Source organism: Herpailurus yagouaroundi, unplaced genomic scaffold, assembly GCF_014898765.1.
Source record: "Herpailurus yagouaroundi ecotype Mexico unplaced genomic scaffold, PumYag 100, whole genome shotgun sequence".
Taxonomy (NCBI): domain Eukaryota; kingdom Metazoa; phylum Chordata; class Mammalia; order Carnivora; family Felidae; genus Herpailurus; species Herpailurus yagouaroundi.
In genome coordinates, this window is record NW_024412391.1 from 39,130,482 (window position 1) to 39,156,357 (window position 25,876).

The 25,876-nt window shown below is 44.1% G+C and overlaps 2 protein-coding genes across 4 annotated transcripts in view; one reads left to right on the forward strand and one right to left on the reverse strand.

The window, feature by feature from the left end:
* FKBP9 (FKBP prolyl isomerase 9) overlaps window positions 1–22,458 on the reverse strand; it is a 41,806-nt gene extending 19,348 nt beyond the window's left edge. The window contains exons 1-5 of the mRNA XM_040472293.1: window positions 22,095–22,458; window positions 8,607–8,752; window positions 8,031–8,220; window positions 6,972–7,117; window positions 3,512–3,701 (exon numbers count right to left, since the gene is read on the reverse strand). Of these exons, the coding sequence (XP_040328227.1) occupies window positions 3,512–3,701; window positions 6,972–7,117; window positions 8,031–8,220; window positions 8,607–8,752; window positions 22,095–22,321 (899 nt within the window). The 5' untranslated portion in view covers window positions 22,322–22,458. The remainder of the gene's footprint in view (window positions 1–3,511; window positions 3,702–6,971; window positions 7,118–8,030; window positions 8,221–8,606; window positions 8,753–22,094) is intronic.
* The window catches only part of RP9 (RP9 pre-mRNA splicing factor), a 214,575-nt gene that overhangs the window by 143,287 nt on the left and 45,412 nt on the right, over window positions 1–25,876 (forward strand). The window lies entirely within an intron of this gene.

Sequence of the window (25,876 nt, forward strand, 5' to 3'; positions counted from 1 at the left end):
ACAGAATCGGAAACAGGCTCCAGGCTCTGAGCCATCAGCCCAGAGCCCGACGCGGGGCTCGAACTCCCGGACCGCGAGATCATGACCTGGCTGAAGTCGGACGCTTAACCGACTGCGCCACCCAGGCGCCCCTGAAAGGGTTACTATCTTTAATGTATAGAGGTCTTCATATATTCAAACTGATAAGGAAAGGACAAATACCAGTATCTTTAACATAAAAACAGACAAAAGACACAAACAGGTAAATCATAAAAGAAGGTATCCAAATGGTCTAGTAATAAACATTTAAAACAATTTCAACCTCAGTAGCAATGAAGAAATACAGATGAAATCTATAAGGTTCCATTTTTTTTCCTATAAATTCGCAAAGATTATTTAAAAATGATTCTCAATGTCACTGAGTTTGAGGGAATGGGGCATTTTTAGATACTGATGGTGAGTAAAGGCTTGGTGAGGAAAACTTGGTTGTGTATACAAAAAACTATAAAAATACCTTTGACCCAGGGGTGCCTGGGTGGCTCAGTCGGTTAAGGGTCCAACTTCAGCTTAGGTCATGATCTCACCGTTCATGAGATCAAGCCCCACACTGGGCTCTGCCCTAACAGCAGGAAGCCTGCTTGAGATCCTCTCCCTGTCCCTTCCCACATCTCTCTCTCAAAATAAATAAACCTAAAAAAATTCTTGAAAAAAAACCCCAAATACCTTTGTTCCAGAGATTCTTCTAGAAATGTATCCCAAGGAAACAATCTTACACGTTAAGATTTAGCTGCAAAAATATTACTGCAGCCCTACATAGAATGTCAAAAGGTGGGCACCTGGGTGGCTCAATCTGTTAAGCATCCAACCTGATTTTGGCTCAGGTCATGATCTCATGGTTCATGAGTTCGAGCCCCATGGCTCTGGGCTGACAGTGTGAAGCTTGCTTGGGATTCTCTCTCTCACTCTCTCTCTCAAAATAAATAAACCTTAAATTTAAAAAGAATATCAAAAGGTAGAAAGCAACAGATGGGACGATGATTATCATGATGAGCACTGAGTAATATATAGAATTGTTGAATCATTATGTTGCACACCTGAAACTACACTGTACATTAATTATACTTCAGTAAAAGGTAGAAAACAATTGGGATTGATTACCTAAATTAAGGCAAATCCATATAAAGAATATTATGTAGCTATTAGGACAGACTAGATCCCAATGCACTGAAATGGAAAGCTTTTTTTTTTTTTTAATGTTTCTTTATCTATTTTGAGAGAGAGAGAGATAAAGCATGAGCAGGGGAGGGGCAGAGAGAGAGGGAGACAGAAAATGCCAAGCAGACTCCTTATTCACAAAACCCGAGATAATGACCTGAGCCAAAATCAAGAGCGAGATGCTTAAGTAATTGAGCCACCCAGTCACTCCAATGGAAAGCTTTTTTTAAATCTAATAAAATTATAGTTCTAATCTGGAAAGAAATATGGTGTACAATAGAAAAAACGGTCTTAATTAGAAATATAATTCCAGAGGGGCGCCTGGGTGGCTCAGTCGGTTAAGTGTCTGACTCTTGATCTCAGCTCAGGTCTTGAGCCCCAGGGTTATGAATTCAAGCCCCATGTTGGGCTCCACACTGGGTGTGAAGCCTACTTAGAAAAAGATGTGTGTGTGTGTGTGTGTGTGTGTGTGTGTAGGACAGAACCAAGCTCATATAACAATAATACATACACACTGAATGTTTTCTGTAACAGAAAAAGACTGAAGACAACTCAAATGTTCATCAATAGGGGAATGTAACGTTAAGTAAGTTTGGAATATTCACTCAATGAAACCTAGGCAGACATAAAAAATAAATAATTTCTCTCTATGTATTAAATATGGAAAAAAACCAAGGTGAAAAAAAAAGCAAGAGGCAGAGTAGTTGTATTTCTTTATATTTGCATTAGGAAAAAATCCACACACTGGAAGAATCAAATAGAAACTCAATAAAAGTGGGTGTCTTAGCCAGTTGAGCCTCCGACTCTTGATTTCAGCTCAGGTTGTGATCTCACAGTTTGTGGGATCAAACCCCATGTTGGGCTCCACCCTGTCAGCGAAGAGCCTCCTTGGGATTCTCCCTTTCTCTCTCTCTCTCACTCTGAAAGTAAATAAATAAACTTAAAAAAAAAAAGTGGTTAATTCTAGGGGTGGCTGGCTGGCTCAGTCAGTAGAGTGGTAGAGTGTGCAACTCTTGATCTCAGGGTCATTAGTTCAAGCCCCACATAGGGCATAGAGCTTACTTTAAAAAAAATCAATAAGTAAAATTTTTAATTTTTTTTTTAACGTTTTATTTATTTTTGAGACAGAGAGAGACAGAGCATGAACGGGGGAGGGGCAGAGAGAGAGGGAGACACAGAATCGGAAGCAGGCTCCAGGCTCTGAGCCATCAGCCCAGAGCCCGACGCGGGGCTCGAACTCGCAGACCGCAAGATCGTGACCTGTGCCGAAGTCGGACGTTCAACCGACTGAGCCACCCAGGTGCCCCTAAAAGTAGTTAATTCTAAGTGGCTGGAGGGGGGAGGGATATGTGAGGTAGGCAGGAGTAGATAATAGGATATACCTTAATACATACTTTGTTTTAATTTTGAACCATGTGGCTATTACTTTTTCCAAAGAAATTAAATGAAAATTGTAAAAGAGACCCTAAGAATAGGAAAGATAAATTATTCAAACAAAATAATACCATATAAGGAATACCATATAAAAATTCTTCTGTACTGTTTTTGGATGACTCAAGAAATTAGAAGCTTATTACCTCAGAAAGACAGGTAGACTGCTGTCACTACCTGTTTGCTCTACAGGAAGCTAGAGAGGTGGTTTCCAAAGAGCACATACCTACCACTTGAAAGAGCAAGACACAGCAACTGCCTGCTCCAGCCACTGGCACAACTGCAAGCTAAGCCCAATAAACAAAACAGGACTCTGAATAACAACAGAGGCATGGTAATTGGCCTCTGAAGCAACCAGAAGGAAGCTGAACGCACCCAACTGGCCTCCTGCAGTAGCCTTTGAAGTTCACAGAGCACTCTCACATCCCTTATCTCTTTAACCATCTCTGAGAAACGTGCTAATAACAGGGGAAAAAACTGCAGTTCAGGGAAGCCAGACCATACACTGGGGCTAGAACCCAGATCTCCTGGCACCAAGTCTGTTCTCTCCTCCTCCTACCACCCAGATCTCAGTTCTGGCCACTTCCCATCCTGGATCCCATAGTTGGGTTCATACTGGATAGTCAAGTACACTATAGGGGGATGGTGGGAGTGTAAGCTGAGCCTCTCCTGTTTTCCTGTAGACTTCTATGCCCCAGGCCCCAAGAAGGAGACTGTTCCAACAGCCTCTGAAGGAATTCAGTGTCAGAAAACAGAAGTCTATACTGGAGATGAAAATACTAACTACAAATCAGCACTGACAGAGTATTCAGATCATGGTCCAGCCAGAGGTAGACTGTATTTAATAAGTCATTCTGATGAGTAAAGGCTCCAGTTATGTCCTTACCTGGAATCAAAGAAGGTGCCATCCAGAAGCGTGCCATTGTAATGATACCTGAGAAAGTCCCCACTTTGACTTCGCCGCTCACAGTTTTCAGGCACTACCTTGTTTTCAATGGAAATGCCATCCTTGGGGTTATGGAGGTCCAACAACGCAACGTCAAACACCAGAGATGCCTGTCCAGGAATGTCTTTCCCTAGAGGGGAATGGAGGAAGCTGATGAAATCAGGACACAAGATTTAGAAAGTATTTTTATTTTATTTTATTAAAAAAACATTTTTTTAATGTTCATTTATTCTTGAGAGAGAGACAGACAGAGACAGAGGTGAGTGGGGAAGGGTCAGAGAAAGAGGGAGAAACAGAATCTGAAGCAGGCTCCAGGCTCTGAGCTGTCAACACAGAGCCTGACACGGGGCTCGAACTCACAAACTGTGAGATCATGACCTGAGCCGAAGTCAGACGCCTAACCGACTGAGCCACCCAGGCGCCCCTAGAAAGTACTTTTAACTACAACTCAATTCCCACTGTGTTGGTGTTACTCATTCCTTAAAGTTTTCAAGCCAAGGGAATAAATGTTCTTCTGCATGTTGGGTGGTCCTCCTGGTGTCCAACTATGTTCTGTCACCATTGTGTCCATGGTGCCCAACCATGGGCTGGCGGGTATATTTGAAGCCAGACTTCTTCAGGAAAAGGAGCAAACCAATATTAATGACATGCAAGACTACTACAACCATATTTTCTATGCTTGTGCTGACAAATCAAGGTGCTATGTGGGTGGTTATGCACCCACATGCAAGCCCAAATGCTTCTGTGGGTCTCTGTTTGCATACAAATGCAAATCACAGACATTTAAAGGTATAAATTCCAAACCCTGGACCTGGTTCTGCAGAATATGACACAGACTTGTTCTTTGGAACCAACAGCCAATTTTTTGAAGAGGCAACATGCACAATTCAATGTATTAACTACATCTAAAACAAGATATAAATAAAACTAAAGCTAGCTAAGAGGGAAAAAAAATGGCACCCACATTGCAAAATACAAATCCTCAAATCACTTCCACCTCACTTCTGGATCATACTGCTTCTTTTGGATGTTCCCAGCAGTGGGGACTTACTGAGTATCTGCAAAATGATAATCTACATGAAGAGATTATTGGGCACTAACTATTCCTGCAAAGATCAACATCAAGCAATAAATAACTCAATCCAGTACTTTGAGATAAAGGAAGTTAACTGACAAAAACCACCTACCTCCACACTCTTACTTGCCATTTGTTATACCTTGCAAAGGAGTAGGCCTGGGCAAGTGAGTAAGACAGTACACTAAGCCTGAGCTCCTTCAATGGCTCTGGCAGAGCCCACCCCTATTCCTTCCCCTCAGGGAAATCATGAAATCTTCTGAAAGCAGCTGTTGAGTCAGACTCTGGAATGCAAGGTGTGGTCAATCCCTGAAGTGTGTGTATGGGTGTGACAGAATATTAATCTTTTGTACTTTCCTGTATTTTTTAATTTAGTAGAAAAAAGAAAGCCTTAAATGTAACTCCAGAGTTTAAATTTTTCTAGCATTATCATGTACTAATTGCATCTATGTTTTTTTTTAACAATAACTTTATCAAGATCTAATTTCCATACCATAGAATTCACCTATTTAAAGTCATACCCAGGTAGTTGAGCACAGTATTAAAATACTAAATAATAACTATTTCAATTTTTTAAAATGTTTTCCTTATTTTTGAGAGAGAGTGAGAGAGAGAGCGCGCGTGAGTAGAGAGGGGCAGAGAGAGGGGGAGACACAGAATCCAAAGCAGGGGGAGACACAGAATCCAAAGCAGGCTCCAGGCTCCGAGCTGTCAGCACAGAGCCCAATGCGGGAGTCGAACTCATGAACTGTGAGATCATTCATGACCAGAGGTGAAGTCAGACGCTCAACTGACTGAACCACACAGGTACCCCTTCAGTATTTATTTAAAATAAATAAATAATACTCCTCAAATTAGGCCAGGCATCTAGTTTTACTACGTATGACATATGCACCTGGATGACGTCAAAAGGATTTGAGAGCCCTGGGAAATAAACTCCCCCTGGCTAAGGATGAGACCATTTGAGTAATAAGAATAACAACATGTCTTGGAGACTGGGGAATTTGTATTTACAGATTACAGATGTACAGATTACAATTATAGTTGTTTTCAAATTTTATTTTTCTTTTAGCATGGAATCCCTACCCCTGCTTTTTTGAAGAGACTGTCTGCAGATCCCCAGCAATAAAAGTAGAAGTGGACAGGAGAGAAGGCTGAGTCCCATTTCCTTCTCTCTCCTCCTGCTCTGTAGATATACAGAGCCAGGAAACATAGCTTAGAAAACATTATTTTAGGGTTATTATAAGTCAGGTACCACAGTCAGTAAACTCTTAGATGTATCATTTTATCATTTCAATTCTTCGCTACGTATATCTACTTGATTAAAGAGAAGTTTTAATGTTCATTATTTTTTTGAGAGAGAGAAAGAGAGAGAGAGTACACAAGTAGAAGAATAGGCAGAGAGAGAGGGAAACGGAGAAGTAGGCTCCGTGCTGTCAGCACAGAGCCTGATGCAGGGCCCAATCTCACAAACCTTGAGATCATGACCTGAGCCAATATCAGGAGTTGGACACTTAATGGACTGAGCCACCCAGGTGCCCCTATATCTACTTGTTTAAATGCCGGGAGGTTGTCTTTGTTGTGTTAGCCTGCCAGGATGATTAAATATGCCTGAAATTAAAATATGAGTCACTGTGAAATTCCATTTGCCAAACAATAGTCTGTTTTCTCTCTACAAAAAGGACACTAATTCAAATTAATGTTTTTTTTCTAACATGCTTTGCATCTGTCCACCTGGAACTAATGTCACAGGTAAAGTCCACTGTGAAGGAACAAATCAGGGGGAAAAATGGCAATTCTGGCATCATATGCTAAATTTATACCTTGATATCTACAGTCTTTAGACTTTCTAGTTCATTTGTCATTTCACAGATGGGAAAATGTAGGCTGGAGAGGTTGGTGCCCAAGGTTACAGTTTATGGGGCAGTGGCAGATGCTTACTTATGAAAAGCCAATGACCATGAATAAGTGGAAGATTCTACAATTCAGTGATGAGACACTAGATGATTTAGACTAGCACTGCCCAACGGAACATTCCACAGTGACGGAAATGCTCTGTACCTGCACTGTCTAGGAAAGTAGCCCTTAGCAACATGCAGCTCTTAAGTACATGAAATGTGGCAGTGTAGCTAAAGAGCAGAATCTTAGATTTTATTTAGTTTTAATTTATTTTAAATGTAAATATAAATAGCCATATGGAGCTAGTGGCTACTATATTGGACAGTGCAAGTCTAGGCCAAAAGGTCTGGCGGGTTTCATGTGGTAAAATCACGGCAATAAAAATAAGGAGAGATGAGAGTAGCTTGAAGAATGAGAAAGACTTACCATCTCCATCTTCTCCATAGGCCAGGAAAGGAGGTATGGTGATGATGCGCTTTTCCCCCACACACATCCCCAACAGCCCTTTATCCATTCCAGGAATCAACCAGCCAATGCCCACATATGTGTCATATGTTTTCATGCGATTATGACTGAAAACCAATGAGAAAGGGGAAAAGTTCCATGCTATGAGGGTGTTTCCAACTCATCCCTCGATAATGTTTTAGATACCCAATTATCAGCTAAATAGTGAACCTATACCCATCTCTGAAGACAGGCATTTTTGGATCTTCACCCCCAAAGACAGCAGCAGTCTTCAAATTGAGAAATCATGTAATTACACCACAGTGGTCTAATTGGCCTGCTATTCTATCTAACCAAATACACTATAATGACAGGAAAGCCCAAAAGGTTCACTGTTTCTGGCTTAGCACCCTACTCTTGGCAGTTCTCCATAGCTTCACATACATTCAGCCTTCCCCTCTTCCTTCCATGGGAAAACTATAAAAATGGACCAAAAAATGCAACAACCTATTTGGAAATAGGGCTCTTCACTTATTGATGAGCTCTCAAGATACTGTTAATTTAGAGAAACATTGTTCTTACATTTCTGTAAAATATATTAAAGTTTTGATCTGGCTTTTATGGAGCATGAAACATTTACCAAAAGCATTAAGGAAAGGGGTTGGTGCTGATGGAAGTTGGGAAGAGTCTGTCTTCTGTTTTTTTTTGTTTGTTTGTTTGTTTTTGTTTTTTTTTAATTTTTTTTTCAACGTTTATTTATTTTTGGGACAGAGAGAGACAGAGCATGAACGGGGGAGGGGCAGAGAGAGAGGGAGACACAGAATCGGAAACAGGCTCCAGGCTCCGAGCCATCAGCCCAGAGCCTGACGCGGGGCTCGAACTCCCGGACCGCGAGATCGTGACCTGGCTGAAGTCGGACGCTTAACCGACTGCGCCACCCAGGCGCCCCTGTCTTCTGGTTTCTTGATGGGCATAAAAAGCAGGTGAGACAGAAGGAAGTAAGGGGCATTTCACTAATGTTACCTTGAATGGCAGACTTACCTTGAATCAAACAGTGTCCCATCCAAGAACGTTCCATTGTAGTGGTACCTTACAAAATCAGACACCTGGATGGTCCGAGGGCAACTGGGGGGTGTGAAGTAAGTGTGAATCTGAACTTGATCTTCAGAATTCCAAATATCCATTAGAAGTACATCAAAATGAAGAACTGAATCTGGGGGGATCACACCAGCTAAAAATTAAAGAGAATTCACACTGAGAAGTTGCTGCCTTTCGGGCCAGATGAATAAACACCTAGGATTCAAGGGGGTCGCTGAACAATTCTAAAATGGGCCATGCTCCCTCCCTCTTTCCTCCAAATGAAATAGAAAAGAGAAAAAAATGTTTTCCTCTCAACAAGGGTGACATTCAATATACCAGTGTTAATAACAACTTCTTTTATATTTAGAAGAAATTAACTGAAGATGAAATTTTAGTGCTGTGTGTGTATGTGTTCATTGCTTCTCATTTCCCCCCAATTTAAAGTCTCTGCAGATCCTCTGGTCTGCTTGACTGAACGCCCTTCAAATGTTCTGGTTGTATCTGCAGATACGTTTACAAATATGGAACAAAACTTACAAACTCCTTCACTTCCGTAGGCAAGCTTTGGGGGGATCTTCACAAAGCGCCTCTCATTTACACACATCCCAACCAGAGCTTGGTCCATCCCTGCAATCAGTTGTCCTTTTCCCACAAACACGTTGAAAGTAGAGTCTCTGTCATAGCTGAAGACCCAAGAGGTAGAACAAGAAAAAGAAAAGTACAAATTAATCCTTCCCTTAGTGAAGTCATCCAGTGAAAATGTACCCCTGGATAGAGTGAGGTCAATGCAACCCAAAATCAGCCTGTAGAGGAGTTACTGATACAGGAAATGTCTTCACCAATAGCACTTTCAGGGTTGGAGTTTTTTTAGTTATTGTGAATACTGCCAGTAAATCCAGTTAGATAGCAGTGATGTAACTTTCCCTAGAAAAAAAATATATTATTTTTAATATATTATATTATTAAGTCTATTTTGCAAAAGAGCTACCAAGTCTTCCACTAAAAATAGTTTATTCAATTTCTATGTGATTGTTTAAATCTTTTTTTAATGTTTATTTATTTTGAGAGAGACAGAGACAGAGAGAGAGAGCATAAGTGGAGGAGGGACAGAGATAGAGAGACACAGAATCCGAAGCAGGTTCCAGGCTCTGAGCTGGACTCATCTGAGTCCGATGAGGGGCTCAAACCCACAAACCATGAGATCATGACCTGACCCGAAGTCAGACGCTTAACCGACTGAGCCACCCAGTCGCCCCTATGTGATTGTTTAAAAGCAACAACGTAAGATACTAATGCTCCATTACCATATTTATCTGATTTTTCTTTTTTTTTAATGTTTATTTATTTTTGAGACAGAGAGAGAGAGACAGAGCATGAACGGGGGAGGGGCAGAGACAGAGGGAGACACAGAGTCTGAAGCAGGCTCCAGGCTCTGAGCCATCAGCCCAGAGCCCGACGCGGGGCTCAAACTCACGGACTGCGAGATCGTGACCTGAGCTGAAGTCGGACGCTTAACCGACTGAGCCACCCAGGCGCCCCTGATTTTTCTTTTTATCTTTAGGTCTGTAAGTTGGAGAAGTAGCATGATAGCATAAAGGATACTTAAACTCTCTTAACCTATTTCCTCCACCATAAAAATGGGAGTAACAATAATAGTCATCCCAAGATATATATGATATTACAATCGGTAACGTGCTCTGAAAACCTAAGAGTTATGCCAATATTACTATAATTGTTACAGGTCATAGAAAGTCTGATACAGTCTTAGAATCACTAATACACGTGTTTTAAAGGCTGATTGGTGATGGCCTTAGGTTGGAAGATAAATAATGGAACCGTGACCAACATCTATGATCTCATCCTCTTTATGTCAAATTCTACAACCATCAAGGGTTTGCCTATTAGGAGACTGTGCTAGGTGCTTTGGGAGATATAAAAATGTCCAAGGCATGGATTTTGCCTATTACAAAAAAACCAGCAGAGATACCCAGAGAGTTTCAAATACTATGTTGAAGAAAACAACTACAGGGCTTGGTTTATAACAATGAAACACTGGAAATATGAAGTTTCAAGGGTATGGCACTGATTGCATTTAAGGCAAGGTCGTGCAATAAAACGCTCTGTAGTCATTTAAAAAGATCAGATTTATGTCCATTGGCACAGGAGGACATATACAGTAACAGAAAAGTACAGGCTATAGAGCCACAGCATAAAAGGATTCCATTTTGAATTGACATACATAGATGCATACGAAATCCACAGGGTGACACATAAAAACATTACCAATGGTACTCTACGAGTAGGCGATTTCAGGTGGCTTAACTTGTTTTCTCTTTAATTCTCTCTTAATTTTCAAAATGATGATGAAAGACACATGTAATAAAATATTAAGAGCTGTTAGAATTTACCTCATTGGGGGTGTGCTCTCTTCATTTGGTAAATTACTGCCACCTTTTCCTCATTTTCCTTAATGAACAACCTGGAGGAGCAGCACAGTCCACTTCCCCACCCATCAGGGCAGCTTCCTCAGACCCGCCCTTCTTATGCTTCCTCCTCCTAGTTTTACAACCCATTTTAATAACTTTCCTTTTGCAAGGTCGGTGAACAGAAAGCAAAATTCCAAGTTCAGGTCAGCAAGCCAAAGGACAAAAACACATGGTCAACTGTGTGCCCAAGACAGCTTTACACCTCCACCCTCTACCTCCAGGGACCAACACCCGCCCCCTGGAATGCCAGCTCTTTAATTTCACTTGGCTGGGGCCTTGCCATGCCCTGAACCATCATCCAACTGGTGGGTTTATATTAATAATGGACCAAAACTCGAAGCTTCAAAGACATCCCAGGTACAGAACATGTGCAAACAGCTACAATGCACAGGCTGGAAACTACCTTAGAAATAAGTTTTTCATCCATAGAACCTGAATATGGTTCCCAAATTTAATAAGAGTTTTTAACAATAATTACTATTTAGAGTGTTTATTATGTGTCAGGTACAGTGGCAAACTAAGCTTTTCCACATACTACCCCATTTAATCATCAGACAACACTTCAAGGTGGGTGCTGATACTCTGGCTCTCTGGAGGGGAAAGAATCTTCCAAGCTCACAAAGTTAGCCACCTGGGGAAAAAAAGCGAGAACACAGGTCTATCCGACCCTTAACCTCCTAGCATGGGGCCAGGCCCTAGATGGTATATAAAAACAGTTGTTTCGGTGCCTGGGTGGCTCAGTCGGTTGAGCATCTGACTTTTGGCTTCAGCTCAGGCCATGATCCCAGGGTCATGAGATTGAGCCCCATGTCGGACTCCACACTGAGCATGGAGTCTGCTTAAGATTCCCTCTCTCTGTCTCTGTCTCTCTCTCCCTCTGCCTCTCTTCTTCACTTGTGCTCTCTCTCTCTCTCTCTCAAATTAAAAAAAATTTTTTTAACTGTTGTTGCCTTGCAGTATTAATTTCTTCATTTGATGACTACCTAAGCAAAGTGCTAAAAACAAAAAACAAAAAAATTTACATATGTGAGAAATTAACAATGCAAGACTAGTCTTATCTCCTGCTTAAAACTCTGACCATCTGGAAAAATAAAATCGTTCTGAGTAAATCTGTGCCGATCAGCACAACTGGCACAAATTCACTTGCAGAGTCAAGCCCAGAAGTGGTTATGAAAATTACTTCTGCAAGCTCTGGATAAGCACTTATATGGCCTGTCCCAGTATCTGACTGATTTACACCTTTTGCAGAAGTCCCAGTTGAGGTCCTGCGGGAAACAAATGATACATCCAAACTAGGCAGTTCCAGGAAAGTTTAATAAAGGGGCTGTGTGCAAAGGAGTGTGCAGAGTGCAGACAACACAAGGGACAATGTAGTACCTTGGGGACAAGTATGGGGGTGCTGTTGTCAGACCTGGGCTTGAAGGATCCAGGTACAGAGAAGGTGATGGTTCAGGGCCACATGACAAACTTAGCTAGGACCTCTGGTCCAGGGACACAAATGGTGGAGACCTACAGGCAGGGAGCCCAGGGAATAAATATCTCCACCTCACTCTCCTCCCTCTGATCTCCTGCTGATGCCCCACTGACTGAACCCAACCAGAAGCCAGGTGACGAGGGAGTCATTTATATAACCCATAGTATGCACACAGCAAAAAGCCAAGTGGAACAGAAGGACCTAGAAAGCCAAATGGAAATCATCTAGCACGTCCAAAATCCCCCTTTCCTCTCCATCAGCTTATTTTTCTCCTCTGCTCATTCACTGCTATAGACCCTTTGATTGCTATCCCTGACACTTCTTTCTACTTTCCCCGCCCTGAAGGGGGGTGGGGGGGGGCTACAGCATCCTCCAGTGATGGTCTTCAAGTTTACCAGCCCAAGGATCACTAAAACAGGAGACATCACATAAAACCCATCATAACCAATTCATGAAACTGTCTACACAGGCACATACATGACTTGCAGGATATTCCTCAGGATAAGTAACTAACTCTGTGGCTGCATTCCTAAAGCATAAATACTGTGGCTCTATGTCTTTTTTTTTTTTTTTTTTGATGTTTATTTATTTTTGAGAGATAGAGCATGAGCAAGGAAGGGGCAGAGAGAGAGGGAGACACAGAATCCGAAGCAGGCTCCAGGCTTGGAGCTGTCAGCACAGAGCCCGACACGGGGCTCGAACCCACAAACCGCAAGATCATGACCTGAGCCGAAGTTGGACGCTTAACCAACTGAGCCATCCAGGCGCCCCACTGTGGCTCTATGTCTAAATGTAGGTTTCAATCTTCAATGAGGATGGACTTTCTTTTTAATGTTTATTTATTTATTTTGAGAGAAAGAGAAAGTGCAAACAAGTCAGGGGCAGAAAGAGAGGGAGAGAGAATCCCAAGCAGGCCAAGCTGTCAGCACAGAGCCCGAGTCGGGGCTTGATCTCATGAACCATGAGATCATGACCTGAGCCGAAATCAAGACTTGGATGCTTAATCGACTGAGCCACCCATGAGCCCCGAGGATGAACTGTTAAAAGAACATATGTTATGGAATGCCTGGCTGGTTCAGTCAGAAAAGCATTTGACTTTTGATCTTGCGGTTGTGAGTTTGAGCCCTATGTTGGGTGTAGAAATTACTTAAATAAATATTTTTTTAATAAATATTAAAAATAAATAAATAAAAGAACATATATCAAACTGAATGCACTCCCTCCCTAGAGTCCCCAAAACCCATTCCCTCCCCAAGTTCCTACATTCTTCTTTGTGAAAAAACAAACAAACAAACAAAAACAACTTAGGAAAAGGAGAGGAGACCATTGCTGTCAAGAGCTGGCAACAAAATTTTGGAAGAGAGAAAGGGAACAGGTGTAGGATCTGACCTTGTAGGGAAGAAACAGAATCTAGGTGAAACAAAGGGGGATCTGGCCAAGCCCTGTGCATCCCAGAGTCTGCAGAGGTGAAGAGTGGCAGGTGGCAGGGCAGAAGGAAGCCTAGAGCTAAGTCTGCATCTAAAACTGCTACACCCCACCCTGAGCCCCTTCCCCACTCCTAGCAGCTTTGCAACTACAATTTTAAGCTTTATGGAACTATTTAACTGGTTTTAAAGACTCTGTGCATATGCAAAAATAATATATGATACTACTTTTTTTTAAGTTTAATTATTTATTTTGAGAGAGACCGAGACAGCACAAGTTGGGGAGGGGCAGAGAGACAGGGAGACAGAGAATCCCAAGCAGGCTCTACACTGTCAGCTTGGAGCCTGATGTGGGGCTCGAACTCACGAAACCATGAGATCATGACCTGAGCCGAAACCAAGAGTCAGACGCTTAACCAACTGAGCCACCCAGGCGCCCCTATATGATACTACTTTTAAAAATTTGGGGAGCCTGGGGGTGTCTGGGTGCCTCAGTTGGTTAAGCATCCACTTCGGCTCAGCTCATGATGTCACAGTTCATGGTTCGAGCCCCATATTGGGCTCTACACTGACAGTATTGAGCCTGCTTGGGATTCTCTCCCTCTCTCTCTGCCCCTCCCCCCACCCCACCCTCACCCGCTGGCACGCTGTCTCTTTCAAAATAAATAAACTTTTAAATAAATAAATACAAATTAGGGGCACCTGGGTGGCTCGGTCGGTTGAATGTCCGACTTCGGCTCAGGTGATGATCTCATGGTTTGTGGGTTCGAGCCCCACATCAGGCTCTGTGTTGACAGCTCGGGGCCTGGAGCCTGCTACAGATTCTGTGTCTTCCTCTCTCTCTGCCCCTCCCCTGCTTACACGCTGTCTCTCTCTCAAAAATAAACAATAAAAAAATTTTTTTACTAAATAAAAAAAATACAAATTAATTTTAAAACTATTGACAAAAATTTATATACACTTACACTACTTGTTGCTGAGATTATTTTTATCTCAGATGCAGAAAAAAAGGAAAAATGGCCATTACAAAAGGGAGAGAAAACCGCCCTCAGGTTAGAACTGAGGTCCTGATCAGCTATGACAGGACCAGTCAGCTGGCTCTGTATGCCAATTTTAGATTCAGCGTAGACAAATAAAAGCTGAATACGTTACTTTCCCTCCCATCTTTACTGATGTACAATTGCCAAATAAAAATTGCATACATTTAGGGGCGCCTGGGTGGTGCAGTCGGTTAAGCGTCCGACTTCAACCAGGTCACGATCTCACGGTCCGTGAGTTCGAGCCCCGCGTCGGGCTCTGGGCTGATGGCTCAGAGCCTGGAGCCTGTTTCCGATTCTGTGTCTCCCTCTCTCTCTGCCCCTCGCCCGTTCATGCTCTGTCTCTCTCTGTCCCAAAAATAAATAAACGTTGAAAAAAAAATTTAAAAAAAATTGCATACATTTAAAATGTATGATCGGATGTTTTGATGTATGTATACAATGTGAAATAATCGCCACAATCAAGCTAATTGATATATCCATCACCTCACACAGTTAACATTTTCTTTCTTTCTTTTTTGTGGTGAGAACACTTAAGGTTTACCCTGTCGGTAAACTTCAAGTGTAAATAAAGTATACTTTTAAATTTTAGTACACAATACGGTATTCTTAACTATATTCACAATACTATCTATTAGACTGAATTCATTTCTTTGAACATTAAAGACACTACCATATTTTAAGAACTTGTAACTGGAGGGAAGCAAGATAATAAAGAGCCAGCCCACGGGACATGGGAACCATGTTTTGGGTGCCTCAAAGTTGGTCCAGTCTCAGGCCAACTCAAGACGACTGGCTCATACGGGACCTGCCTGAAGAAGGGCTGTGGTCCCGCCAGAGCCATATGTGAATGGGATTGAAAAATGCATGAAGGGGCGCCTGGGTGGCGCAGTCGGTTAAGCGTCCGACTTCAGCCAGGTCACGATCTCGCGGTCCGTGAGTTCGAGCCCCGCGTCGGGCTCTGGGCTGATGGCTCAGAGCCTGGAGCCTGTTTCCGATTCTGTGTCTCCCTCTCTCTCTGCCCCTCGCCCGTTCATGCTCTGTCTCTCTCTGTCCCAAAAATAAAAAAATAATAATAATAAAAAAACGTTGAAAAGAAAAAAAAAAAAGAAAAATGCATGAAATGCACAAAAGCAGACACCTCCCAGCTGTTAGCCTAGCTCTGGGATGAGCCAGGTAAGACCTTTCCCTGGCTGAGTTCCACGAAGGAGCCTGGGCCCCAGTGTAGACTTGAAAATGCAGGAAGCCATGGGGCACCTCGGTGGCTCAGTCAGTTAAGCGTTCGACTTCAGCTCAGGTCATGATCTTGCAGTTTGTGAGTCTGAGCCCCACATAGGGCTCGGTGCTGACAGCTCAGAGCCTAGAGCCTGATTCAGATTCTGTGTCTCCTCCTCTCTCTGTCCCTCCCATGCTCATGCTCTGTCTCTCTCTGAATCTCAATAATAAGCATTAAAAAAAATAATAATAATTAAAAAAAAAAAAGTGGGAAGCCAAGTCTGACTTTTCTGTCTCCCGTCTCTCTCCACAAACCATGTGCTTCCCAGACTCTTTGTCCAAGATTATTTCCCCCAAACAACTACCTCTACCAGCTGCTAATGAGCCGTGGCAGTGGGAAAAGGCAAGCCCTTAATGAACTGGCAAACCAGTTCCACTACCAGATGGAAAAATGAAGAACACTGCAATGGAGGAAGAGAGAGATGGTGAGGGACAAGAGAGGAAGGAGTAAGAGTGGAGAAGAGGGAAATGAGAAAGAACACATTCATTCTTACCTTCACAGAGGATCAGACCCTGAAATGTGAGCCGTTGGCCTGGATGATTTTTGGCTCGTTAAAATATGATTGAGAAAACCTCTGCAAAGTGAAATCATTGCACTGCTCTTGGGGAGTTTTGTCTTTCAGCAACTGCTGAAGTTAAAATATTAGATCTCTATAAATCTTCTTCTACACAAGTTCTTAGTGAGTAAAATATAGCCAAATTAAATGATCAATATGCATGCACAGTCGCTCACAATGACTCACAAATGAAAGTTAAAAGCAATGTATCAAGTCTTTGCAGCTAAGTAAGCCTGCCAATGACCTCAGGAGATCCTAAGAAGAATTGCCTGGAGGGTAGGCTCTTTTCCTAAAGTCAGGAGAGCCACACTGGGCTAAGACTCCAGCAGCAGCTTCCCTTTCATCACATGGCTTTTCCAGAGGAAGAGCTGCCATACAAATTCACACTTTAGGGGCACCTGGATGGCTCTATCTGTTAAGCTTCCCACTCTTGGTTTTGGCTCAGGTCATGATCTCATGCTGACAGCAGGGAGTCTTCTTGAGATTCTCTCTCTCCTCTCTCTCTCTCTCAAAATAAATAAATAAACTTTTTTTTTTATTAATTCAAACTTTTAAAATTTCCCTGCTTGGGGCGCCTGGGTGACTCAGTCAGTTAAGCATATGGCTCTTTTTTAAAATTTGTTTATTTACTTATTTTAGAGAGAGAGAAAGTGCCCGGAGTGGAGTGGGGGCAAGGGGCAGAGGGAAAGAGAGAATTGCAAGCAGGATCCACGCTCAGTACAGAGCCTGATGTAGGGCTCGATCCCACGACCCTGGGATCACAACCTGAGCCTAAATCAAGAGTTGGATGCTCAGCTGACTGAGCCACCTAGGTCCCCTGAGCGACCGACTCTTGATTTTGGCTCAGATCACCACCCAGGGTCATGGGATCCAGCCCCATATCGGGCTCCACGCTGAGAGTGGAGCCTGCTTGGGATTCTCTCTCTCTCCCCTCCCCCCTCCCTCTACCCTTCTCCCCAACTCAGGCATGAGAGCACAGTTCCTCTCTCTCTCTCTCTCTGTCTCTCTCTCTCTGGGAAAATAAAAAGCTCCCTGCCTAAGTGAGCCTTGTCATGACCTGACTAGTCTCCCTGTCACTACTTAACTCCTCCAGTACACCTTGATACCATCTGCCGTGCTGCCCAGCTCCCTGGCTCTTCCCAGAACCAATCCTGCAGAGAAGGTGAGCCTTAACATCCCTTCATTCAATACCCATCAGGTGTTAACAGTAGGTACTCAATAAATATTTGTTGAGTGAATGGAATGAATAAATGAATGAATGAATATATAAAATTAATCTGATGTCTGTTAATAAGTCTTTGATTTTTTTAGAGTAATAGTTCTCTTTTATTTTTTTTTTTAATGTTTATTTATTTTTGAGAGACGGAGAATGAGTGGGGGAGGGGCAGAGAAAGAGAGAGAGAGAGACAGAATCTGAAGCAGGCTCCAGGCTCCTAGCTGTCAGCACAGAGCCCAATGCGGGGCTTGAACTCAGGAAGCGCGAGATCATGACCTGAGCCGAAGTCGGCGCTTAACCAACTCAGCCACCCAGGCGCCCCTAGAGCAATAGTTCTCAAAGTGTGGTCCTCAGACCAGCAGCAAAAGCATCACCTGTGCACTTAGAAAGGCAAATACATTCTCAGGCCCCACCCAGACCTAGTGATTCAGGAGCTGTGTACAATAATCTCTTCAGATGATTGCGATGCAGGTACAGTTTGAACACCACTGCGTTAGAGCAGCCCACCCGACAGGACATGTGGTAGACACACGATAATATTTACTGAATATCGGGACCTTGAGTGTCTGCAGACAAGCCTGGAGGCTATGAATGAACTGACGAGAGGCTAGCTTTGCCTGCTAACGGTAACAGCAACATGGTAAATTTCAGTCTCCAGAAGGAAATCAGAGCAAAGAGACCATCCCCCTCACCTTTATTGCTAGGAATGCTATAGAACTTCTAAAAATGCTGAATCAGGAGTGGCTAACAAGGAGCTCCCAAGAGCTGGAAAGTGAGAGCAGGAGCCCCCTAAAAAGTGTAGCTGGGAAGCCGCTGTCGACTTCGATCTGGAGCTGCAGCCACAGGAACATATTAACAGGCCCACGGAGGCTCCAAAATAAAATGAAACCATGCCCGAGCCAGTGGCCCAGAGGAAGAAAGCTCTGTGGAAACAGAGGCCCTTTGTGACTTACGACTCTGGTCAGGGTGACAGCCATTTTCTTCTGAGCAAAACCTCCAAATCAGTAGCCAGAACCCAAAACACCTTAGATTTCTCCTTCCCTAAGCTCGTTGGGCAGGAATAGCAAAGTTGTGCCTTAATACTTCATAAATTCCCAAAGGAATGGACGCCCTGGAGAACAACTCACACTAATGAAACACCTACTATGCATCCTGCCCTTTCCACTCCACTGTCCACACAGCAGCCACACAAAAGTCTGACCCCTCACCCCCATGACTAAAACTCTTAAGTGGCTTTCCATTGTCCTAGACAAAGTCCAAATTCAATAGCCAAGCAAAAAAGATCTCTCAAAGCTGGGCCCAGCCTTCCTCCCCAGACTCCTCTGGCCTTTTCTTTTCCCCCTCGGTCATTCCCCCACTGCCACTCCAAGCTGAGGCCACTGTGAACAGCTTTCACGTCCCCCTACACAACACTCCCACCGCCAAACCTCTGCATAGGCTCTTCCCTCCATCAGCCACACCCTCTCTTCTCTCCACAGCCCTCACCCCTCAGCTCAGCCCCGGTCAATTTTAATCATCCTCAGGTCTTATCTTTGCAATCCTGGAACTCCATCCCAACCACTCTCTCTCTCTCCATCCCCACACAACATACAGTTAAGCTTTCTGTGTGTTTTCCACAGCTCCTTGTCTTCTTTTCATTATATATATGCATAGACTACAGGCCATAGACTATATATACTGCCATAGACATTACACTGCCTAGGTTCAAAACCTCAGTCTACCACTTAGTAGCCAGATCCCTTGAGCAAATTACTTGAACTTTCTGAGCCTCAGTTTCTTCGTTTGTTGTTGAGTTACCTACTTCACTGTTTGTGAGGTTAAATGAATTCATTTGACATTAAATGAATTCATATATCAAAAGGTATGTGGTAAGAACTGTGTGGACTCTACACAAGAAACAAAAGCGTATGCTATTATCCCTTCTGTACATATCACACTGTGTAATGGCCTGGACCATAAGCTGTAGGGACAGGGAAGGACACCTTCTTCAGGGGCAGACACTGCATATTGGCTGAAGGGATGGTAGTGCCTCTTTCCAATGTCTTCCATTGTCCCACACTGCCTCACAGTGGCTGCCAAGCTAGAGGGTAGAAAGTATCAGCTTGTTCTAGTAGGAATTATTAATTATCATCAGCACAAGCAGGAAATTCTTCCTCCATTTCTTTTTTTAAGTTTTATTTATTTATTTTGAGAGAGAGCGAGAGAGAGCAGAGGAGGAGCAGAGAGAAGGAGAGACAGAGAATCCCAAGCAGGCTCTGCACTGTCAGCGCAGAGCCCAATGCAGGGCTCAATCTCAGGAACCATGAGCTCATGACCTGAGCTGAAATCAAGAGTCGGACGCTTAACTGACTAAGCCACCCAGGTGCCCCTTCTTTATTTTCTAACTAAAAACGCAAATGAAAGAAGACATACAAATGACCAATAAACACATGAAAAGATGCTCAGCATCATTAGCCACTAGGGAAATGTGAACCAAAACCACGATGAGATACCACTTCACACCCCCTAGGAGAGCTAGAATAAAAAAGATAGACAATTACAGTTGTTGAGGAGAATGTGGACAACTAGGACCGCTCATCCATTGCCAGGAGTGTAAAATAGTGAAACCACATTGGAAAACAGTATGGCAGTTCATCAAAAAGTTAAACTACAGTACCCAGCAATTCCACTCCTAGGTATATATCCAAAAGAAAGAAAACCATATAGGCACACCAAACCCTGTTCACAAATGTTCATTAGCCAAAAAGTGTAAGCAATACAAATGACCCTTAACTAATGAATGGATAGGGGTGCCTAGATGGCTCAGTCCGTTAACTGTCCGACTTCAGCTCAGGTCATGATCTCGTGGTTGGTGAGTTTGAGCCCCGCATCGGGCTGTCTGCTATCAGCACAGAGCCTGCTTTGGATCCTCTGTCTCCCTCTGTCTCTGCACTTCCCCTGCTAATTCTACCTCTCCCACTCTCTCTCGAAATAAATAAACTTAAAAAAAAAACGCTAATGGATGGATAAACAAAACGTGGAACCTCCGTGGAGTGGAATATTATACAACCATAAAAAAGAAATGGAGTACTGGTACATGCCACAACATGGATGAACCCTGAAGATATTACACTAAGTGAAAAAGCCAGATATAAATCACCACAAATTATATGATTCCACGTAGATACAGAAAGTACATTAGTGGTTACCTAGGGCTGGAGGGGAGGGGAGTGACTGCTAATGAGTCCAGTATTTCTTTTCTAGAGTGATGAAAACGTTCTAGCTATCTAATGATAGCTGTGATGGTTGCACTACCCTGTGAATACACTAAAAACCACCAAATTGTACGCTTTAAATGGGTGGATTGTATGGTATGTGAATTATAGCTCAGTAAAGCTGTTAAAAATAAAAAGAAGCAACTGAAACAATAGTAAACATGACTATTTCTAAGCATTTGCTATGTGCCACTTGCATACTAAACAGCTTTTGTAAATGCACTCATTGTCTGGACTCATTGTCTTGACTCAAAGTCAAGAAAGGTAAGAGTATTTTTTTAAGATAACTTCTGGAATGAGCCTAGCACAGCCAAGGGCACACAGCAAATACTCAACAAACAGTACTCTTTGTCTCGTCCGGTGATTCACTGAGAGAAGTGCAGGCACAGACCTGGGTTTGGAACAATGTCTTGGGGAGGAGAGCTGACTGTAGCTGGAGGAAGAGACCTCTTAACCCTAAAGCTCAACTGGAGAGAAGCTGGGGGCAGGTATTGTGATCCCGGGGCAGAGTTTGAGGGAAGGAATCGTGGGCATGGTCCAGGGCCCCAGCGCAAAGCTGAGCGACCTGCTCTGGACTACCCCACGCCCAGTGGCGGAGAAGGAAGGACAGTGGTAGCTTTATGCACAGACCCTGGCCTTGGACTGTCACTTGGTTTTCAGTTGGACTCCACTTAAGTTTCTTAGCCTCAGTGGCCTCAAGTAACCTCGCTGGCAAAATAGTGGTAGCTACCTAAGAGAACTGTTATTAAGAATTAAATGGGTTCATGATAAGCAAAGCACTTAGAACTACCCTGGCACACAGTGTAATAGCTCCATATATGTAACGACTGCTATTGTCAGCTCATCATCATCATCATCAACTGCGAGAGACGTCGTCTGACTCAAGGGGCCTGCGGAAAGACCAGTAAAGGGAGGTGGCAAGCAGACATCAACATTTACTCCTGGGGGGAGGGGGGGTCTACTTGCAGGGTGGCCATTTTACATAGATTTCGCGTTGTGTGAATGCGCTGGGAGGACGGGAACTGTTCCAACCCCTCTGTGCCAGGACCTATCCAAGGCTCCGGTCCCGGACGGGCGGGCGGGCGGACAAGGCGAGCTTTAAGGCGGGTAGACTTACCCCGCGGAGGGCAGATTTAGGGTCGCGGAGCATTTGGGTAGGAGGAGGGAGAGGGAGGAGCGCGGGGCTCGCTGGGCGGAGCTGGGGGAGGTCCGTCGGGAGGGAAAGGCCTGTCCGGAGAGAAGGAAACGGGAGAGTGGGCGCTGCAGCCTCGGAGGCCCGGCCGGGCGTCCAGGGCGCGGTACCTGGAGTCGAACTTCTGGCCGTCGGGGAATGTCCCCACGTAGTGGTAGCGCACGAAGTCGCCACTGCGCACGGTGCGCGGGCACTCGTCCGGCACGAAGCGCCGCTCGATCTGCAGCTCCGTGTCGAGGCCCAGGCCCGCCACGGGCGCCGCCTGCCCGGTCACCCAGAGCAGGAGCAGCAGGAGCGGCGGCGGCGGAGGCCTCCAGCCCCGGGCTCTGAATGCCATCAGGGGTGGCGAGGGGCGGGCGCGGGGCGCAGCGTGGGGCCGGCGAGCGAGTGCGGAGCTCCGGCAGCGCGGGTCCGGGCTGGGCGCGCCGCGGCGTTTGCAAACGTGGAAAAGACTCCCGGCCCTCCCCGGGCGGCAGCCGCCACCCCCCTCTCCCACCCCCCGCCCCCCGGCCACATCCGAGCGAGGGGAGGAGCCGCAGCCGCGCGCCTTAGCTGGTGTGCTGCGCCCCGCGCTGCCCGGGTCTGGTCTGGCCCTGCCCTGCCCTGCTCCGCCCCACCTTGCCCTGCCCTGCGAACTGGCCCGCCCTGGGAAGAGCCTGGCAACTTCAGAGGGAACCTGTCCCCGAGGGAGAAACCGTGAACTTCTCGGGACTGGGCTCTGGCCCAAAGTTGGAAGAGAAAAGCGTTTACTGCCCCGGCAGACTGGCCCGTCTCCGCCTGTCCCTGGAGACTCCCCAGATTTAGCGCCACCAGAGGCTCCTACGTGGCCGCGGATCCAATTACTTCTGGCTGCTTTGAGAAGGGAGGGAATCTTAGATGATTATGTTTTGTTTTTTACTTAGTTAAAAGAATGGATTCTACATGAAAAAGACTGAAACCATTCTTCAGGATTTTTTTTCAGGATTGTCTTTTATACTTAAAGAGAAAGGGAGAGGCATGTATTGTGATACTCCCCTGACAGCTGTCACGAGAAAGTTTCAAGTTACTGTGAGTGTTCCAGCAAGCCATTAGTGGATGCACTGTGAGCTGGTACTCAGTAGCAAACATCTCACGTGGCCCCCCACACGTGACTAAGTTAGATTGGCCTTCACAATAGAGACCGAGAAGCCCCAAGAAATTCATTAGAGTACTTAAATGAATTCTTAGGATCGGTTGTTCTTATTTATTAAAATTTTGGACTAATGAGAGCAAATCACCAAGGGGTTCTCAGCTTCTTTTGGAAGTAAACAATCTTGATACCAAGATCTGGCCAACACAGGGGAGACAGAGAGGGAAACTGGGCACCAATCTAATTTATAAATACAAGTACAAAATAATAAAATGTGAGCAAATTGAATTCATCAGTTTATTAAGGGAATAATACACCGTTATATGCACTACCTAGGTGACCTGCAAATTAATAAACGGTCTCTGTGTGCTCTGTAAGATGAAGATAAAACATGGTAATTAGAAGATAATTATGGATTTCATTAGATCCCAGGATCTAATGAGAAACTACATGTAGTGCTGAGGAAATGTTCATTGTTCCCAACAGAGCTAACGCTATGGAAATAGAAAACCTATGAATATAATTCATCCTATTAACACTGGTTATCTGTAAGTGGTTGAATTTGGGGTGATGATTTGCTTTCTTCTTTGTACTTTTCAGTGTTCCTTGTTGGTTTTTAATGACTGCATTACACGTTTATCAAAATAACCCAGTTTACACAGAAACAAACAGGAATCTTCCACCCCCTTCCTGTGACTGTGGGTGACACATGTCACCTGTCTGGGCCTCAGTTTCTTCTTCTGTAAAATGAAGTGGTTGATTTCTAAGACTTCCACCAATTCTAAAATCCTACGATAGTGTGAGAGAGCAAACACTCCAGGACAGAATAATAGACAGATGTAGGAAGAGGTAGGCTAAGTGGTGACTGCCCCTTCCATTATGCCTTTTAGGGCTTCCTGGCGGTTTGATTTCTTGTCATTCCTTTAAAATTGTTAATTATCTAGGGGTGCCTGGATGGCTTAGTTGGTTGAGCTTCCAACTCTCGGTTCCGGCTCAGGTCGTGATCTCACCAGTAGTGAGTTTGAGCCCCACATCAGGTTCTGTCTGCACTAACAGTGCCAGGCCTGCTTGGCATTCTCTGTCTCTCCTCTCTGTCCCTTACTTGCTCATGCTGTCTCTGACTCTCTCAAAATAAATAAAATTTAAGAAAAAAACTTTAGGGGCGCCTGGGTGGCGCAGTCGGTTAAGCGTCCGGCTTCAGCCAGGTCACGATCTGGCGGTCCGTGAGTTCAAGCCCCGCGTCAGGCTCTGGGCTGATGGCTCGGAGCCTGGAGCTTGTTTCTGATTCTGTGTCTCCCTCTCTCTCTGCCCCTCCCCCGTTCATGCTCTGTCTCTCTCTGTCCCAAAAATAAATAAAAAACGTTGAAAAACTTTATAAAAAGTTAATTATCTATTCAAACAGTATGTGCGCTTTTTAACATTGCTAAATCCCAACATATTCTTTGCATTGGATTTCTATAGCAATCTACCAAAGAGAAAATTTACCTCCTGGCTTTAGTGATAGCATTATCCTAAGAACTAATTAAAATCAAGCCGAAACTTTGTTTTAAACTGTTTATTTAAGTAATCTCTACCACCAACTTGGAGCTTGAAATCACAACCCCAAGATCAAGAGTTGCATGCTTACCTGACTGAGCCAGCCAGGTGCCCCCAAGCTGAAACTTAAAAAATATATATTTCCATTGAGTTTCTGAGGGTGACTTTGTGAGGACTTTCCATGTCTCAAAACTGAATATATACTCAAGAAGAGTCAACAATGGGGTGCCTGTTGTGGCTTAGTTAAGCATCGGGCTCTTGGTTTCAGCTCAGGTCATGGTCTCACGGTGGGTGGGTTCGAGCCCTGTTCTGGGTTCCGTGCTGACAGTGTGGAGCCTATTTGGAATTCTCTCTCTCCTTCTCTCTCTGTCCCTCCCCTGCTCTCTAAATAAATAAATAAGTAAATAAAAAAGTAAATAAATATTTAAATAAAGAAAAGGACAAAATAATAGAAACATCCAAAAGGTCTGAGGTCAATGGAGGCGTGGAACAGCAAAGAGAAGGAAGAAAAGGGACATCTGGCAAAGGGTTGGTCTGGATGAAAGTCAGAAAACTAGGTTCTGGTCTATCTCCTCTATACAGGAAGTTGATCGGGAAAATCAAGCTAGGCAATAAAGAGAGAATTCCACTTTTCATTGAGCCTGAAATAAAGAAGTCTCATGAATCAGATCTTCCAAGAGTAGTAAACCCTGGAGACTAAGCTAAGTAAGCTGTTAACTTTAGCTTGGCACACACTAAGCAGGGATAAAGAAAAGGCCAGCATTAAGAAAAACATCACTGGAAAGTCCATCTGAGCTGGCCTGAGGCAAATGTGAAGCAGGAGAAACTCGCTTGCAGCAGCGCCCTCTCTCTTCCCTCCCCAAGAGCTTACAGCAAATTATCCCACCCGCTGTAATGACAACACTCCTGGAATTACCATATGCTCTGATGAAAAGCCCTAGACTAGAAATCAGATGCCCTTGGTTGTAGGGCCACCCATTCCCCTACTCTCTGAGCAATCAGTTTTCTTATCTGTAAAATGTCTTGCCTACTTCCACAGAGTTTCTGTAAAGATCAACTGAAGCAGTATATGAGGGGCAGAAGTCTGCAAAATACGATGTAAATGTGAGGAATCATATTTATCTATGAGTAATAGAACACCCAACACAAAATCACTTAACTCAAAAAGAAATATACTGTCTCTCAGAATAGGAAAGCAGCTCCAGGACTGGTTAATCAAATGTCTCTAAAACATCCTCAAGAGCTGAA